Source organism: Euprymna scolopes, chromosome 42 (assembly GCF_053919585.1).
Source record: "Euprymna scolopes isolate OS-2025 chromosome 42, ASM5391958v1, whole genome shotgun sequence".
NCBI classification, from domain to species: Eukaryota; Metazoa; Mollusca; class Cephalopoda; order Sepiida; family Sepiolidae; genus Euprymna; species Euprymna scolopes.
The window spans coordinates 31043861-31063290 of NC_136523.1; the positions used below are offsets into that span (position 1 = coordinate 31043861).

General features: G+C 36.3%; 1 protein-coding gene across 41 annotated transcripts in view; it reads right to left on the reverse strand.

The window, feature by feature from the left end:
* The window catches only part of LOC145266992 (coronin-2B-like), a 370386-nt gene that overhangs the window by 148321 nt on the left and 202635 nt on the right, over positions 1-19430 (reverse strand). For 3 of the 41 annotated variants that reach the window (XM_080122857.1, XM_080122858.1, XM_080122864.1), the window contains exon 1: positions 17483-18070. The exons of 29 other annotated variants lie outside the window; for them this stretch is intronic. In XM_080122857.1, the coding sequence (XP_079978983.1) occupies positions 17483-17536 (54 nt within the window). In that variant the 5' untranslated portion in view covers positions 17537-18070. Of the gene's footprint in view, positions 1-17482; positions 18076-19430 lie in introns of those variants that run through there. 9 more of the 41 variants (XM_080122867.1, XM_080122869.1, XM_080122870.1 and 6 more) reach the window with 8 other exon arrangements.

The following is a 19430-nucleotide window of genomic DNA, read 5'->3' on the forward strand; positions in this document are numbered from 1 at the left end:
AATATACTCTGTTACATAATATTTAAGGCATAATCTTATTCATGAAAATCGGTATCTATCTAACTACACACATACACATTATATATATATATATATATATATATATATATATATAATTTTATTTATACAAACATTAATGGCTACATATGTGCATACATGTTTCTGTAATCACCCACGTTGGGGGATTACGTCTTCAGGCCAAGAATTACCGTCGAAAGTGATATTTCCACCAAATACATTTTCCTATTTCGTTTATCAAGTTAGAATGCAACCTGGGTGGGAGTCATAAAACAGGTGAGAGGACAAGTGAGGTCTTTGAAGATAATAAACATCTTTTTCATTTCTCTTTCCCCCCCCCCCCATCCAACCTAACTTTTGGTTTTTATGGCATAAGGTATTTGAGAATCTAGTTTTTTTGTCTTGGAGTCTGTAAATTAAGAACATTAGCTATGGTCAACTAAGTACTGACCGGTGCCTTTCAATCTACATCCATCCACACACATACATGCAACACACACACAACCCACACATACAGACACACCACACACATACACAGACACCGCCACACACACACACACACACACACACACACACACCCACACACACGTTAATACATATATTCAAAAGCGAATCTATGCTGTACTCTTTTATTTTACTCACAACACACGTACTGAAAGTAGGCAATAACTCTAAACTACGCAAGAATAAAGTTAAAATTACAATAAGGTAAATAAAACAAAACAAAAAATAAATAAAATTAAATAAAAATAAATAAAAATAAAATAAAAATGAAAACAAATAAACAAACAAAATATGAATAAACATAAAACACGAAAGTTATCTAAACCCCACATGTACCTATATATATTAATATATCAATATACTTATAAATGCCTACACTTTGCTACACCCGCGCATATATACTCCCACCCAGGTTGCATTCTAACTTGATAAACGAAATAGGAAAATGTATTTGGTGGAAATATCACTTTCGACAGTAATTCTTGGCCTGAAGACGTAATCCCCCAACGTGGGTGATTACAGAAACATGTATGCACATATGTAGCCATTAATGTTTGTATAAATAAAATTAATATACCTACTCTGTTCACTCATTGAGCACTATTTTGGTAGACACATGTTTCATTGGATGTACTTCTAGGAAACTAAACTCTACTGGCTATATATATATATATATATATAATTATTTATATATATATATATATATATATATATATATACACATACACACGCATATATATATATACACCCCCTCCCCACACATATATATGTTACCACTTCATAAGGGACAGACTCTTTTAATGTTCATTTTTCAAAATATTACTTTTTTTATTGGTAATAACTAGGGCTATGACAAGAGAATATTCTTTTCATTATTTTGACTCTCGAGTATATATCAGTTAATATCTTATATATATTTTGATAGAATGATGTGGTTCTCAGTTGATTAACTGTGCAGGATATATACTCGAGAGTCAAAATAATGATAAGAATATTCTTGTCATAGCCCTAGTAATAATTTGTGTACAACTGTTTCAGCATAATGTTGGCATACATGTATATAACAGTTTATAAATAATAACTTTGCACAACTAGACAATCTCATCAGCGCGTATTAACAAAACCAATTTTAAAGTTTTTTCTTCAAACGGGTTGTTTGCATTAACATGTATTTATGCATTCATTTACTGTCATGCTATTCATTTAATATGTGATTAATTTCTTATTTTGACAAAAAATATCAACTACTTTTAAAGGTGTCCGCAGTTGCTTGTCCAATATTGCTAAATTCATAATGCTGTTAATCTCCATGATTTCCATGGAACAACTAGTCTTTTTTTGTGTTTTTTTCCTCTTCTGCTTGTTGTCGTGTTGTGATTGGCTGATTGACATATTACATTAGATTACAGACAAAACTGAGCAGTTGACCTGCAAAGCCAATCAAATGCATCCGATTCACAATTTGCATCAGTACCTAACTTTGAACCGATCAGACAAACACGTATGGAACTTCAAACAAATTAAGGGTACGTCCTCAACAATTAGTCTGAGTGAGCTGCTCCTGCACCAGCTACCCTGCACTGTCAGATCAAGATATTGTTCTAATCAGGTCCACTCTCCCAGGCTTTACTACCTCTTTCTGAGATAGGGTTAGTTTATTGCTAACCTACTAGAGACTACTGGTGGGACTTTTTTTTTTTTTTTTTTTTACTAGGGGGGGGGGGGTCACCACATTTTATTTGTTTTGATGTTTCACCCCCAAATAAGACACATGGCCACTTAGTTGTAAGGAGCTACTATTTGGGACCAGATTTGCAGGGATATTACTTAGGGAGTTGGGCAGCAAGATGTTTGTTCACATTACACTTGTGTTTCTTCATGCCAGTACAGCTAGAGAAACAGGGTCCCGGAAAGGAATTCCAAAGTGCAGCATTCCTAGTGAAAAAAGCTATTCGAGTAGAAGGCTTTACTACATTTAGCGATCTCTACAGTGTAGAGGTTGGATTTTGCTGTTTGTCGAGGGTATTGCCGTCAAGGGGGATACTAGTGCTTGTAGCTTGTCAGAGCACTTGGCATTGAAATACTTGCAAAATAGGCACAAGAATGTCAGATTTTAGTGATGGGACAGAGGTGGAAGTTTAGTAGAGAGTTCAGGACCTATTATGTTGGTGACTCTTAAGGATAAGGATTAATGAGTATCTAAGAGACTGAGCCAACACCCTGATCAGTAATGGCAGAACTTGGGTAGGGTTTGATTATTTAAGATAATGGTTCAATAAGAACTTATTTACATTAGATTTGAAAGCAACCATGTTATAGTAGGCTGGGAAGCAGCCCCGTGGTTTTGCATACCACAAATGGACAGTTCTAGGAAAGAAACTTTGATTATGGAATTTTTGTTTAATTTTAGGCACTGATCGAAAATAAAGGAAATTATTGACAATTATGTAGTTAGACAAGTATTTGATCTGAATGTTTTGCAGTGGGGGGGGGGGGGGTTACACAGGCATTTTTTTTTTGTAGGAGTCAAAATGTGCGCTGGATTTTTATCTCCATATATATATATGAAATTCTTTATTTGCATAATTAACTCTGGTGTTGTGACTTCCTTACTCCTCCCACACCTCTCATCATCCCTCACAGACTCTCTGCCTTCCTTGAATCCCATATGCTACTCAAAAACTGATGTTCAATTCATGCAAAAATGGTCCAAAAGCAGTCTAAAGCATTCTATATGTTTCTGTGGCATTTTTTCCAAGTTTGAAACAGAATTTTATTGCATATTGTTCTTCTAACGTGTCCGCACGTCTAGATTGCAATTTTTTTAATTCATCAGCTGTGACAATCAGGATTTAGTAAGGTGTATTCCAATTCCTGCTGTAGCTGTTCGTTTGAAGTTGAAATCATAAAAAATTGGTCATTCATCTTATAAGATGTATAGCAACAACATACTGAATTTTCAAGAGTCTATGACAATTTCAAATTCCTATACAAAAGAAAAAAGTCTGGAAACTTATCGAAGTCACCTCATATATATATATATATATATATATATATTAGTGATGGGAGAATTCAAATATCGTCCCCCTCCCCCATTCAATTACCAATTTTGTTCTCAATCCACTGTTCTGATCCATCAGTCCCATGTGATCCATTATTCCCAGGTTTTACTTTCTTATTTTTGAGACAGGGTTAGTTTATTGTTAATGTTAACCTACCGGGGATTGCCGACGGAGCTGTTTAGAAATTTTTTGCCAAAGTCAAAGTGCACCATCTCTTGTGCACTGGACTTTTATCCCCAACTTATGACCTTGTGCCACATCTTTTCACAGTGAAAGAGGTAAATACAGTACTCACCTTTAATATATGTGGAGAGGGTCAGTATTACGCGAGTAGCATATAAGCCAAGAAGGACAGCTGAAAAGTCCGAGACTTATTGGCATACAGCTTTAAAAAGCTGTTAAAACAATGAACAGAAAGATCAATGAATTGTTTGCAATTTATATATGTACCCGATATATACCTTCTACCTCCCTTTACCATGAAACTGATTTCCCATTTTTAGAGATTGTTTTGGCCATAAATCAAAGTGTTGATTGTTGAAGGATGAAAGAGAGAAAAAAAGGTGCAACTGGCTTATTTCCAAGAATAGAATAGAAAAAAATTAGATAAGGAGAAAAGATTCTGACACCCAGAATATCCTTCTCCATCATGAAATATAGAGATGACATCATAAACGGCTTTATAACCATCTATTCATATAAACAAAAGTCGTACTTCCGTCTGTGTGTGTGTGTGTGTGTGTGTGTGTGTGTGTATATATATCTCTTTATGGTGGAACGATAAAATTGTCGCCCTATAGAAAACAACACCAGCTTTATTTTAAAACTTTTATTGAAAAAAATCAATTCAGAACTGACATCTATTCAATGTAGCTGCCTTCAGCCTCAATCTCTATTTTGATACGAGTCCAGAACTGCTTTTTCCACAAGCACCAGCAAGTGCTTGGCGAATACTCAGTGGATGGTGGCAATCAGGCTGGCTTTGGTGTTGTGGGAGGTCATGGTGGTGATGTTCTTGACATGTGACCAAAGTAGTCCAGCAGGTTCAGGTCGAGGGAGGAGGAGGAGGGCAGTGAAAGAAGGGTACAAATTCGTAGCAGTCCTTCTGAAGCCAAGCCTTGGTCCCTTTGGATTTGTGGGCTGGCGCAGAGTCCTGCTGCTCTTACACCCAGGATCTGCCAGCGACCACCTGTTTGCACCAGCAGATCACCACACTCTTCAGCACATCTAGATACACTAGATGGTGTTTACTTTCAAGCTGACTTCAAATATGCGAGGTGTCATGATGTAGCCCTTTTGTAACATAGCATGGATGCATGGATGTAAATACATGCGAAAGTGACGTCACCAGTGGGGGGGGGAGTATAAAAAAAGAGAAAGATCACAAAGAGAGATGTGGACAACATTCGCGATCATGTGCAAGGCGTGAAGAATGCTCAAGAATTAAATCATGTAAGTGACGTCATGGCTGTAACAACAACGAAATGAATTGTTGCTACAAAGAACAAGAGAGTTAGAGTTATTTCCTATTCTTTGTCGGCCAAGATCACATCGTAGTATCTGTTCTGATGCTACAATTCACCTTCTGTCCTCAGTGGAAGAGAAATCCTTCATGACTAAGAAAATTTAAATTTTTGTTCCTATCCAGAGTGCCCTCTTTTTGGGGAGCTGAATTTTCCTCACATTAAAAACTGACCTTGTATCTAACTTTGCCCTCGTGGGGAGGCAAGTAAATGGTTGTTTTTCTTTTTTTTTTTTTTTTTTGGTTTTATGGCATATCAACCCTTTTCAGGTTATTTAATGCCGAATCCAAAGATTTTGAAGAAAATTTTTTTTAATAGAATATATTTGTTGTTTTCAAGTCGGATTCTATTCAGCCCATAGTTGGGACCCTAACAGATACTACCACTCCGGGTAAGAGTGGACCTGGGAGCAATGCCAATTAAAGGGTGACCCCACACTCCCCAAAGCCCGCAAGCTGGGGCCACGCCACTGGATATAGTTTAAGGTCATATCCAGGACCAGGAACATGGGAGAAAAAAATGGATTTGAAAGAAAGTGAGATAAAGACCTGGCCAAATCAATTTCTGAAAGACAAAAAAAATTTTTTAGAATTTCTTTTAAATTTCTTTTAAATTTTTATGCATAAACTCATAATATTCGGCATTTCCTTGGACTGAATGTTCTTTATTCAATCCCGGGCAACACTGAATAAGGACAACTAGTTCCTTATGAAAATGAAACAATTATCAGCTTGAGTGAATATCAATTTGAGGTGACATCGACCACATCCGCCATAAAGTTTAAGGACAAAACATGAAAATCTTACACAGAAAATGCGCGATCAGACTTTGTTTTAAAACAATTTTCTGATTCCGACTTTTTTCAATAGTTTATATTTAGAAATACATTAGAAGGAAAAAAGAGAAAAAGGATGGGAGAAACGGTGAGAGTAGTAAATTTTATGAGAGAGAGAGAGAGAGAGAGAGAGAGAGAGAGAGAGAGAGAGAGAGAGAGAACGATAAAAAGATCGAAACGAGAGAGAGGGGAGATGAGAGATGGGTGAGAAAGAGAAGGGAAAAATAGGAGAGAAAGAGAGGGGGACAAGGGAGAGAGAGAGAGAGAGGGGAAGGGAAAAGAGAGAAGCAAGGGAAAGAGACGGGAAGAGAAAGAGAGGGAGAAGAGTGTAGAGATGGACAGACAGACAGAGAACAAAAAAAAGCTGGCAAATGTGAATTAAAAAACTTTTTTTTTTTTTTACTCGAAAATCAAATTTAATTATAGAAAACGAAGTAGAAAATTAAATGAAAAATCCCGTTAAAAATATAAAAATAACAAAAATTAAAAAAATTTTTTTTTTATAAGCAATTCAAATTCCATTAAACAAATCCATAAAAAAGCTGAGGGTTGGAGAGGGTATGGAATGCTTACAAAGGAAAAATCCCAGGAAGATAGGATCCAAATCATTCCGGAATGATTTGGGTGTCTGTGTGGAAACGCATTCTTTAAGGAAATGTTTGAAAATGAATCAGGCACCCCCCACCCCACCGCACAAATGTTAGCAACAGCTGTTCCACCCTCTTTCACCCCCCCCCACGTCTTTTTGAGAGAGAAGCGAGATAAAAAGAACCTTTTATTCCTTGCTGTTTATTTTCCCCAGTAAATGAGGCGATGACGACAATCCTTATTACTATCAAAACGTTAAACATTCACGGCAAACACTCGTCTACCTACAACCATTACCAGCAATTTCCTTTACTCTCTATGCTTAAAATCAAAAGAAAATTCCATGAGCAAAGCTTCTCCATCCCCCAGAACTGCTCGTTAGTGAAACAGAATACCGCAGAGCTGCTTCCCACCTGACTATAACATGATCGTCTTCAAGTCCAATGTAAACAAGTTCTTGTTGAGTCATCCCTTTAAATAATCAAATTCCATCCATTTTCCACCACTAAGGATCACAATGCTGTTGTCTCATTGACCACCGTACACTCATCAACTCTTATCCTCGGGTGGTCTTCAGGCCTTGATAAGTAGCAACTCTGCTCTCATATACCAGGTACCTTAATTAAGTTTCCAGACTTTTTTTCGTATAGGCACTTTTATTGATAGTAAACACATGAAACTCTTGTCCTTCTCAAAGTAATCTCCTCCAGCTGCAATGCACATCCCGTTCCAACAACTTCTGGAAGGCTCCATGGAAGTCCTCTTGTATGAGCGTGTCAATGACCCTAATCACAGCCTCTTTCATCTCCTCAATCGTCTCATAACGACAGCCTCTAAGGTTTTCTTTGAGCTTAGAGAATAACCAAAAGTCACATGGAGCAAGGTCTAAATTATAGGGAGGGCGAGGAACTGTCTTGATGCCCATCTTGGTCAAATAGTCTGTGACAAGGATGGAGTTGTGGTCTGGTGCATTGTCCTGGTGAAAATACCACTGACCGGATTTGAAAAGTGCTGTTATCTAACTGACCATCTTACACTCATTAACCTTTATCCTCGAGTGGCCTTCAGGCTTTGATAAGTGGTGACTCCTTTGTGTAAAAAGAAAAGTAAAATAATCTCCAGTGTTATTCTTATGCCTTATGTTTCAGACAATGCAATCTTCTACCGTCTTCAAATGTATCTTGTCAAACTCGGGAATTTGCACAAAATTTGGAACAGAATGCTTTGTTATTCTAATAACACACAGGATGAGACCAGTAGTCAGAATAATCCAAATTATCAATCCGCATCTCAAAATTTGGACACTTCAAAATACAGGGTGGAACGATAAAATTGTCGCCCTAGAGAAAACAACACTACAGCTTTATTTTAAAACTTTTATTGAAAAAATCAATTTAGGTAACTTGATTATGTAGTAGAGCTGACATCTATCAAATGTAGCCGCCTTCAGCCTCAACCACCGCCTTGATACAGGTCTGGAACTGGGAGCATGCCTTTTCCACAAGCGCCGGCGGGAGCTTGCTGAATACTCGGTGGATGGCGGCAATCAGGCTGGCTCTTGATGTATGATCAAACGAAATAGTCTAGTGGGGTTAGGTCGGGGGAGGAAGGAGTCCAGTGAGAGAAGGGTACCAATTGGTAGCAGACCTTCTGAAGCCAAGTCTGGGTTTCTTTGGACTTGTGAGCTGGTGCTGAGTTCTGCTGCCATACGCAAGGTCTCTAGTGGCCACCTGATTGCACCAGGGCATCACCAAACTCTTCAGAATATCCAAATATACTTTAATGTTGACTTCAAAAGGTGTGAGGTGGCATGAGGTGGCATGATGTGTCCCTTGCTTGAAACCACACCAAAGACCATAACTATGGCAGGAAACTTTGTTTTCATTACCCTGGGCACATCCTTGTTATTCGTGGCAGTCCAGTGATACATTTTGAGGGTGCTGGCAATGGTCCTGTTGTCATAACTTGTATCAGCAGAGAACATGAGTTGTACAGAAGTGCATCTCCAATCTCGCTAGTTGAACATTGTGCCACTTGCAGACATGATAGAAGGCTCCTATCGCTCTTGGGATTTGTACACAACTGGCCAACTAGTAAATGGTCTACAACAAAAAAAAGAAAACCGGTTTTCATCAAACGGAAATGGAATCATGTTGTCTTTTCTAGGGTAACAATTTTATCGTCACACTCTATAGTTTTAAAATGACAAGCAGGATGAAAGCCTGAGGGGAGAGAGAGAGAGAGAAGGTGTCAGTCATCCAGATCTTCACAAGAAGAGCACAAAGTGTTCTTTGCAGTGTTGGAAGCAAGAAGAGTTCTTGCTGAGGTCTTTTTTTTTTCATGGAAATTACTCCAGAAAAGGCATGAAGTCACTTGATATAAGGAGGAAGAAAATAAATCAATAAAAATAAAATAAGAAATAATACAGTAAGGTCAAAAACTTGCCAACGATAAATATTAGCAAGAATAGAACAGAAAACAGCAATTCTTCCCTCTTTGTCAGAAACATTGCTCTTGTAATGTTTGGACTAAAGGGCAAAATAAGGAAAGTGAGAGTTATTCAGCTGTTGAAAGTTAACCTAAGATCCACTTTCTATATGACCTTGATTGTATCACATGGACTAAACAACTAGCCAATCACATTGAGGTGTTTCAAAATCACGTGATGCATTTCATTATGGGACATCCCCTGATCAAAACAAACAAAACAAAACAAAACATTCACCCTTGATCAACCTACTTCTCTACCCACTCTATTGGGTAAAATCAAAAGTAAAACCCTTAAACATTTTTTGCCATGTCAAACGATCAATCACTGGCCTGTCAAAGTTAGCTTTGAGGGTATGTTGGAAGGCAAAAGAGGCAGAAGAAAGCCAAAGAGAAGGTGAAGATAAAATGTTTTTGATTGGACATCTCTCAGCAGTTAGGCGTCCATCAACCAACTTGCCCTGGATCAGACGGAATGACGAAAAATAAGTCACATGGGTTCGCAATCTGCATCAAGTGGAAGATGCACTCATGGTGATGGGAGAGGCCAGAGAGTAAAACCATTCACAGACAACATGAATTGGAACAAATGCATTAAGGTAATTTCGAAAGCTGCTGCGAGGAAGGTTAGCTCTCTCTACCATGCTAAAAGGCTACTCACACCTAAGAGTATCCTGTATCTCCACAAGGCTATGGTTCACCCATGCATAGAGTATTGTTGCCACATCTGGGCTGGTGCATCTGTCACTGGTCTCTCACTCCTAGACAGGGTTTAAAAAAAAGTCGCCAACCTAATAGGTCCCTAAAACGTGGCATCCTTGTGCCTGTTTTATAAGTAGTTCAATGGCAAGTACTCTGACAAATTCCGAGCACTAGCACGACGACCATACCTTTGACAAACCTGACAAACAGCAAAATCCCACCCCCACAGGGCAAAATTAAAAAAACAAAACAAAAAAAAAAACAAGGCGTGGTCATTGAGAAAAGTGCGAACAAATGAACGGGAGTGAATTAATAGGTTCAACCCCTCCTTTTTCATTCTGTGAGGGTCAATTGAGCCGTTTCATTGGGGGATGGAGGTGCAGTCGGTTTTTTAGTGTTATTATGTACTAATTTGAAAAAAAAAAAAAATACTGACTCATTACTCGAGGAACGTAAGAGATAAAGGAAAGTGGTGTATGTGTGCACGTGCATGTGTATGTATGTCAAATGGGCTGCGTTGAGGAGAGAACGATAGATGGATAGAGTGTGGTAAAGAGATAGAAATTTTAATAAATTTTTTTTACACTTTTGCCTTGGGCAACGTCGGGCAGTCCTGCTAGTCCCAAATGAGACACATTGCCACTGACATGGGAGAGTAATATGAGTTAAAAGAACATATCTCCAGGAGCATCCAAAGTGGGGGTTGTGCAACGAGAAGTTTGTTCACATTGCATCTAAATTTTAGCATGTTGGTATAATCAGGGAAACGAAGAGCAGTGAGGGAATTCCAAAGGTTAGCATTTAGAGGAAATTAGAGCAGAAAGTCTTCCAGCAACTGAGGATTTCTACAGTGAAAGAGTGGTATTTTGGTGATCCCCTAGTGCAATCAGGTGGCCACTGGCAAACATTAGGTGTGGCAGCAGGACTCAGCGTCAGCCCATAAGTCCAAAGAGACCCAGGCTTGGCTTCAGAAGGAGGGCTACGATGTCGCTCACTGCCCCCCTCCCCTCCTCCCCCGACCTGAACCTGCTGGACTACTTTGGTCATACATCGAGAACATCACCGACATGACCTCCCACAACACCAAAGCCAGCCTGATTGTTGCCATCCGCCGAGTATTTGCCAAGCTCTTGCCGGCGCTTGTGGAAAAGGCATGTTCCAAGTTTTGGACCCATATCAAGGTGGTGACTGAGGCTAAAGGCGGCTACATTAAATAGATGCCAGCTCTACTACATAATCAAGTTACCTGAATTAAATTTTTCAATAAAAGTTTTAAAATAAGAGTGGTGTGTTGTTTTATTTTAGGGCGACAACTTTATTGTTCTACTCTGTATTTTGGTGATAGTTGAGTCAGTTGAGGTATATTTATGTCAAAGTTGTACCAGTGCAGCAAGTTCGTTTATGCACATTTCATTAAAGTACTTGTAAAACAAGCAAAGTGATGTAACATTGTGGCGATGGGACAGTGGTTGGAGCTTGGTAGACAGTGTGCGACCTATTAGATTAGAATTGACAATATTAATATTGTGATATGATGTTGTCAGCTGAATGGACAAAATTATATCTTGTTTATTTAAGACAATACAAGTTAAGAAATAAGAAACAGAAAGGCAGCGAGAGGAGAGAAGGACGGAGAAAAGAGAGGACATGCGGGGAGAGAGAGAGAGAGAGAGAGAGAGAGAGAGAGAGAGAGAGAGAGAGAGAGAGAGAGAGACAGACAGACAGACAGACAGACAGAAAGAAGCAGAAAGAGTGACAATCAGAGCGACATGTGACGAGAGAGAGAGAGAGGGGGGGGAGAGAGAGAGAGAGAGAGAGAGAGAGAGAGAGGGAGAGAAGAGATGTAGAGACAGAGAAAACACCCCCACCCAAAAAAGAGGAAGATGTAGAGATGAGAATGAGGCGAAACATGAAAAATGAAAGAACCTTGAGAGAGCGAAAAAGAGGGCAAACGAAAAGCGAAGAAAACAGACTACTGTGTAGTAGTATGGGTTCGAATCCTCTTAGCAGCTCAAAAACTGCCACAATATTAGCCTTTTTGTTTTCACTCTCAGACTTAAGGAAAAACAACAATACCATTCTTGGTCAACGACAGTTTATTAAAATACATCCGTCAGTAGCCAAAACTACGGTTGGTCCTGAAATCGAAATAATTTAATCTTCTTACAAAAAAAAAAAAAAAAAAAAAAAAAAAAAAAAAAAAAAAAAAAAAACATAAGTATAGGATTCTTCGGTACTTATGCAAAATACGGGCATTATATCTTTTTAGATAGGATTTTCAAGTTAAATTCCAGTATCTTTCTATAAAAATGTTGTAGAAAAGCACAGAATAGTTAATAATGCCCCTCCCCATGTTAAGAATGGATTTCTAAATAACATTATTTCAGGACGGTCCGTATTCTGCGTAAATACTCATTCTTCTATAGACAACATATTTTTTCTTTCCCCCCTCATTCTTATTTCCTCTTTTTTCATTCTCATTTTTAACCCCCCCCCTATTCTTTCTATAAAATTTTAATAGTGTTGTATGAAAAAATGGGGTGTCCTTAGCAATAATAAAAAACATAATAAAAAACAAAACAAAAAACTTTTTTCTCAACAGTAAACAAATAAAATAAAATAAATGTAAGTATAAATTTACACTGAATGGAATTAAGATCAAACGATTAACGGATTATCCTTTTTCGTGGGTTAAGAAAGCTATCATGTGATTTGGGAATAACACCGAACCTTTTTGTTTTAGTCTTCTTGACTTGTCATAATTTATGAAACATACCGAATATATCCATTGGACGCGTTTTGTTCTTGTCCGCGAAAGTTTAAAACAAAACACAAACAAGTGTACACATTATACAAGTTTACGTCAAATGGAATATCCTATACACTTAACAGAGTCTGCTTAAAACAGATTTTTGGACAGTATGTAATATAATCATTTTCCACGCTAGAAATATCAAGTTTTCTCCGTTAGTCGTTCATTGTTTTTCAAAAGGTATCCATTACAATATTGTTTCGAATTGCGACTAACAAGTCTGCAAAATTGTTATTGCTGTATATTTAGTCAGCTACTCAACAGATGTACATATTTGCATGCAAGTTTATATATATATATATATGTGTGTGTGTGTGTGTGTGTGTGTGTGTGTGTACATACACACACATATATATTTGAACTTAAGTTGGAAAGCTACAATAAACATACATATGAATACTTTGACCTTAATTGCTGATTTCAAAAGGCGAAGAATTAAAAGATACATCTGCCTATACTTTTAATGCGAGCTTTATTTATGGTGTCTTTTACATATATTAAAAACCCTTCCCAATACTTTGCTGATGAGGAAACTTTGTTTGTTAAAAATACTATATGTGAAAACTATTGTCCGTGGCTTAATGTCTTCCACAATACAAACATTGTTTTCCGAAACGATCGTACAAATTATTGATTTTGTTATTGTTCCTTCTTGTGAAACGGATTTTTAATTTAATTTAATTCTAATTTGAATTTTAAATTATCAATCACATTACTGAATATATATATGTGTGTGTGTGTGTGTGTGTGTGTGTGTGTGCGCGCGCGTATATACATACACACATATATATTTGAACTTGCATGCAAATATGTACAACTGTATGGGACAAAGGCGCTTCTAACGGTCGCGTCTATCGTGAAACCAATGTACATGGTGTTGCCATGGTGTCGAATATACTCAAACACCTTAGTTCCAATAAGACAGACCCCACAATATTTCTTTCTAGCGTTCCATTCCCCTTGCTGAAGATGCTGGCTCTTCCTAGAGAAAACATTTCAGGAAATACTCATGTGACTTATAACGTTTTCGCCCCCCCCCCCACACACAAAAGATAAAAAATATATAAAATAAAAAAGTATAATCAAACAGGAGATTTCTGTGCTTTTTAATAATGTTACACACACACACACACACACACACACACACACACACACACTATATATATATATAACATATTACATGGACCGTGACCCGTTGGGTCACAATCACTATTCTACCTTTTATTTCATTCGAACAGTCAAACTTAAGACATTCTTGCATAATTATTATTATTATTATTATTATTATTATTATTATTATTATTATTATTATTATTATTAATAATAATAATAATAATGATAATGATAATAATAATAATTAATAATAAAATACAAATAATAAACAAACAAAATGTACGAATAAAACGTGCTCTGCTGAATAGTATATTTTTATATTTATTATTTAATTATGCACTGATTAGCCTTCAGTACCGGCGGTTTCTAGATAGTCAGTTTTTCATTATCACTTTTTTGGCGGAAATGGGCTAGTCTTTTTCTGTCGAAAAGTGCGCGCGCATGTGTGTGCGTGAAAAATATCTACCCTAGAAACCACCGGTACATGTGGCTAATGAACGCATAATTGCAGGAACGTTTCAAAACTAATGCCTTCTATTTTTATTCCGCCCGCATGGATTGCAAATTGCATTGTTATGATGACTGAACTCATGCATCTATGACCTTGAACTCATGCATCTCTGTTGCAGGTATTGACGGTCTGAGACGCTAGAAAAACAACCCCTGTCATGGACGTGTGTCAGAAGCAAAGATGCATCATTGAATTCCTCCATGGAGAAAAAAATCGAACCAATTAACATTCACCGGCGCCTGTTGAACATTGACAGAGCTGATGCAGTTGATATCAGCATAATTAGGAGATAGATTCGTCGATTTCAGAGTGGCGACAGAGATGCGAATGACAAGACACGCCCTGGACTTTTACGGCCGAGGCTCGTTCATCGCGGGCAAAAGTGCATTGAGAAAATAAACATTAGAATCGTCCTATCATTCAAATAAATCTAATGGTGTGACCCTTTCTCGTGTATCTGTCTTTCTCGCCTCTGCGTGACTTACGTTTCTTTTATTTGCTATTAATAAAATATGTAGAAATATTATTGATAAATTAATTAATAAAATATGTATAAAAAGACTATGTAGAAACGTAAATTCTGGAGCAGAAAAGGTGGTTGCATTTAATGGTATCACTCCCGTCTTCTTCTGTAACATTTTAGTTTTTGAATTAAAAAATTAGAGGCATTACTTTTGGAACGTTTTGAACGTATGATATAAGAAATGTGTTAGTTCTTTATAGAGATTAATATGAAAACAGAAGATTCACGTAAGTAGGTGAAACGATTTACGGCGTCGATGAAGAAGAATGTCCTCATTAAAATTGACTGCTGAGGTCATCTGAGGGCAACAGGGTCCACTCATTGGAAATCGAAGCAGAACGCAAAAATGAAACCATACTATGGAGAAATTTTCAATAAAGCAATGGCATTAATTTATTAAAAATCAAAAGTTATTTTCTATTATAGTGTGCGAGGTCTGCGTTATTGTAATTAGGTGTCTGGGTATATTTGGCACCATGGCAACGCCAAGTACATATTACAGTTTCACGATAGACGCGATCGTCAGTAGGGTCTTATCGTCGGATACGTTGTACATAATTCGCATACAAGTCCAAACACGCATTCAAAAATATACGAACGAATCAATAATTGATATTGAAACAATAAAAGTATTTTTGGTGATTCGATAAATGATTGTTTAAAAAGTTGTTTGAAAAGAAAAATGGTTTCCAGATCACAGCTGTAATCGTTATATGAATTTGTGTTAGGACGATTAATCGGAATCAGAAATTTGGAGGGGTGGGGGAGGGAAGAGTCATCAGAATAGAAAAAAGGTTAGTTTATTTTTCAATTCCCAAAGCGGTTATTTATTTATTTATTTAAATATTTATTTATTTATTTTTTTTGAAACTTAATTTTCCATTGTTGGCAGTGGTGAAAAATAGATAAAAATCTCACAATGAGTTTAAAATGTTTGTGAAATTGAAAAGAAAAGTTTATCAAGATTTTAAAGTAGATGAGCACCCCCCCCCCTCACATCCCAAACGAACTAGTTTTTTTTTTTTTTTTTTTTTTTTGTACGCTATTTTAGAATCGGTTGGCTGGTTGTTTTTGTACGCTATTTTAGAATCGGTTGGTTGGTTGGTTGGTTGGTTGGTTGGTTGGTTGTTTTACGGCATATCAACCCTTTTCAGGTTATCTAATGCCGAATCCAGTTATTTTGAAGAATTTTTTTTTAATAGAATATATTTTTTTTCAAGTCGGTTTCTATTTAACCCATAGTTGGGACCCTAACATGTACTACCACTCCGGGTCAGAGTGGACCTGGGAGCAATGGCAATTAAAGGGTAGCTCCACACTCCCCAAAGCCCGCAAGCTGGGGCCCCACCATCGGATATAGTTTAAGGTCATATACAGGACCGCTCAGAATCAGGAATGTAGAACACAGTAATTGTATCGGAATCGGAAAATAAACATTGGAATCGTCCTATCATCAAAATAAATTAAATGATGTGACCCTTTCTTGTGTATCTGTCTTTCTCGCCTCTGCGTGACTTACGTTTCTTTTATTTGCTATTGAAATAAAAAAACGCAATGCCTTAAACTATGAAAACAAATTTTTTTTTAAATTTCTGCTTAAAACTAATTACGGAATTAAATCCACCAGAATGCATTTCTGTTTCTTCTTAAACAGTCAGCCATTTTAGTATTTTATTAATTGTTGAGAGCAAAAAAAAAAAAAAAAAAAAAAAAAAAAAAATCGAATGAATTACTTCATGACCCTTCAAAATTTTACATATCGAAACCTTTAAGCTGCCGAATAGAAAGTCACAATCATTTTATAAAAAAGAAATTAAAACATTTTATTTTTTGAGATGAGGATTGATAATATTTGAATTATTCAGACTAATGTTCTCATTTTGAGTGCTATTTTCACAATGTTTCGGCCTTTTTAAGGTGTGTCTTGTTAAACTCCAGTTCGACATAAGAATGCCCATGTTTGACAAGACGCACCCGAAGAAGGTCGGAGCTTACATCGGCCGAAATATTGTTAGAATATAATTCAAGGTGAGAACAGTAGCCCGAATAATCCAATAATTAATTCGTTATAAGTTTATAACAATTTGGTTCAATTAATCATTTCATGACAAAACGATATTTTTTGTTTTACAAGGAGTAATCGATTATCAAGGCCTAGAGGTTACTCGAGGATAAGGGTTAATGAGTGAACACTGTAACCCCCCCCACCTATAAAAAATGGGGGGGGAGGAGAAAAAAAGGGAAAATGGATACTTATGCACTTATGTTACCATGCTAAAATAATAACGTTATTATTTAGAAAGCCATTCTTAACACGGGAAGGGTAGGGTGTTTTGTAACTATTCTGTACTTTCACCCAATAATTTAATAAACAAAAGATATCGAAAACTAATTTAGCTTGAAAATACTATTAAAAATAACACGGTAACATAAGTGCAAAAGCACCGGAAAGTGAAACGAAAGTGAAAGTAGAAAGACACCCAGGCAACGCTGGTATATAAGACTATTTATTTGATTCTCCACGAGAACAGAGTTAGACACAATGTCGATTTTTAATATGAAGAATAAAAATAGGCAGTCTGGATTGAGACAATTTTTTTTTTTAACTGTTTCAGTCTAGAAGGATTTCTTCTTCACTGACCGGAGACAGGAAGATGACGTAGTAGCAGAACAGATACTACACTTTGGATGAAATCAGTGATCGTAATAAAGATGATGTAATTTGTATAAAAGAACGAACGAACGAATGAATGAATGAATGAAAAATGCATAAATAATGAAGAAAGAATAAAAACGAATCTGACCGTGACGAGGCCCCATCTATTTTTGGGGGCTGTGGTCGGTTTACCCTCCATCATTTAACTGGGCACGCCTCCAAGTCGATTTCGTCGCCGTACGGTACTCCCAAGGGGCGATAAAGCATGTAGATAGTTACACAAAATAATGGTCGGCAAGATCGTTTTTTGTTGTTGTTTTGTTTTTCTTTTTTTTTTTTTTTTATGGAAAATGTGTTTAATGGCACAAGATATTCGCCTCCTTTTCTAATTTCTTTTGTAAATTGTAATTCAGCCGAAAGCAGTGGTCGCCTGCCCTCGCGTCTGACGCTCGCTTAAATCGATAGGAGGACTAGCTCAGAAACAAACATAAAAAAGGCTACCATTAAAAAACAACAAAGGGTTGACTGTCGTTTCGTTCTGAGATAATTATTCGATTACATGGAAAGATATATATATATATATATATATATATATATATATATATATATATATATATATAAATGCTCGCACTGCTACTTAGTGCTACTATAGTACACAACAAACGATGGTTGATGAGGATGAAGAAGAAATTGACAAGGGATGCTCTTCCTTCAGCAGATTCTTTTTCTTTTTCTCGGCTGCCACTGAGTTTTAGCAGCAGCCGGCAGAGTGTTAGTAGCTGCCGTAGTAGACAACCTCACGACGACAACGATTAAGAGGAAAACCTGACAAGTAAAATAGAAACGGTGTGTGTGTATTGTACATATATATATATATATATATATATATATATATATATATATATATATATATATATATATATATATATATATATATATATATATATATGCGGATTTAACCGGCTTCCTCCAAAGGAGGAAGTTCCATGAAAGTATGAAATTCACAAGTGGTCCCTCATTGCATGTATGGCCCCGTTAGGGGAGATGACGACGTCCTACATACAGCGCCTAAAATTCCCAAATTGGTCATCCATCGGGTACTGACAAGGCTCAATGTTGCTTAATTTCAGTGATCTAACGAGAATCGGTATGTCAATGTGATTATACTGTATATATATATATAAGTGAGCGGTGAAGCTTTAAAGCAGTTCTAAATTACTAAAACTGTCACATAATCATATATTTAGAAACACGGTAGTGTTTGAAATATATATATATATATATATATATATATATATATATATATATATATATATATATATATATATATATATATCTTTATATATTTCAAACACTATATATATATATTTCAAACACTACCGTGTTTGTAAATATATGATTATGTGACAGTTTTAGTAATTTAGAACTGCTTTAAAGCTTCACCGCTCACTCATTTTTCAACCAAATTTCAAACAATTATTACAAACCTTCTCAGCTATATTGTGAAATTTTCTTTTCAATTTTCGTTCAGTAAAACAAAAGTTATGATGAATTTTCTAGTGTTCAAAATCGTAAAAATATGTAATGAGGTGAGCGACGCCTTTTATAACTAGTTTCCATAGGAACCACGTCGCTTTAGCGACTACTGTTGTTACTAATTCACTGCTGTGATGAAAAGAGAAGCAACAAGTGAAACAGAGAGAATGAAAGCACGAAAGAGAGATAATTGGGGGGATTTAATTGAAAGCAGACGAGTGCCGTACATTGTTATTACATATGTGTTTATAGGGGCAAAAAATAAGACTGAAATTAAACAAAGAACAAGTGAATTTATTGGAGGCGTGGAAAAATCATGGATTACAATAGAAAAATGCGAGCATGGAAAGTAAATGTTTAAGCTAAAATATGGAAAAGTAAAGGATTAGTTGTTAAAACTGGAAAAGAAAAGAACAAAATATTCTAGTAAAAAATAGAATAAATTTATAACTTAAAATATTGCAGCATTAATATTTTAAAATTCAATTTATAACATTATATAATCAATTCTTAATGCTGCAATATTTTAAGTTATAAATTTATTATATTTTTTACTAGAA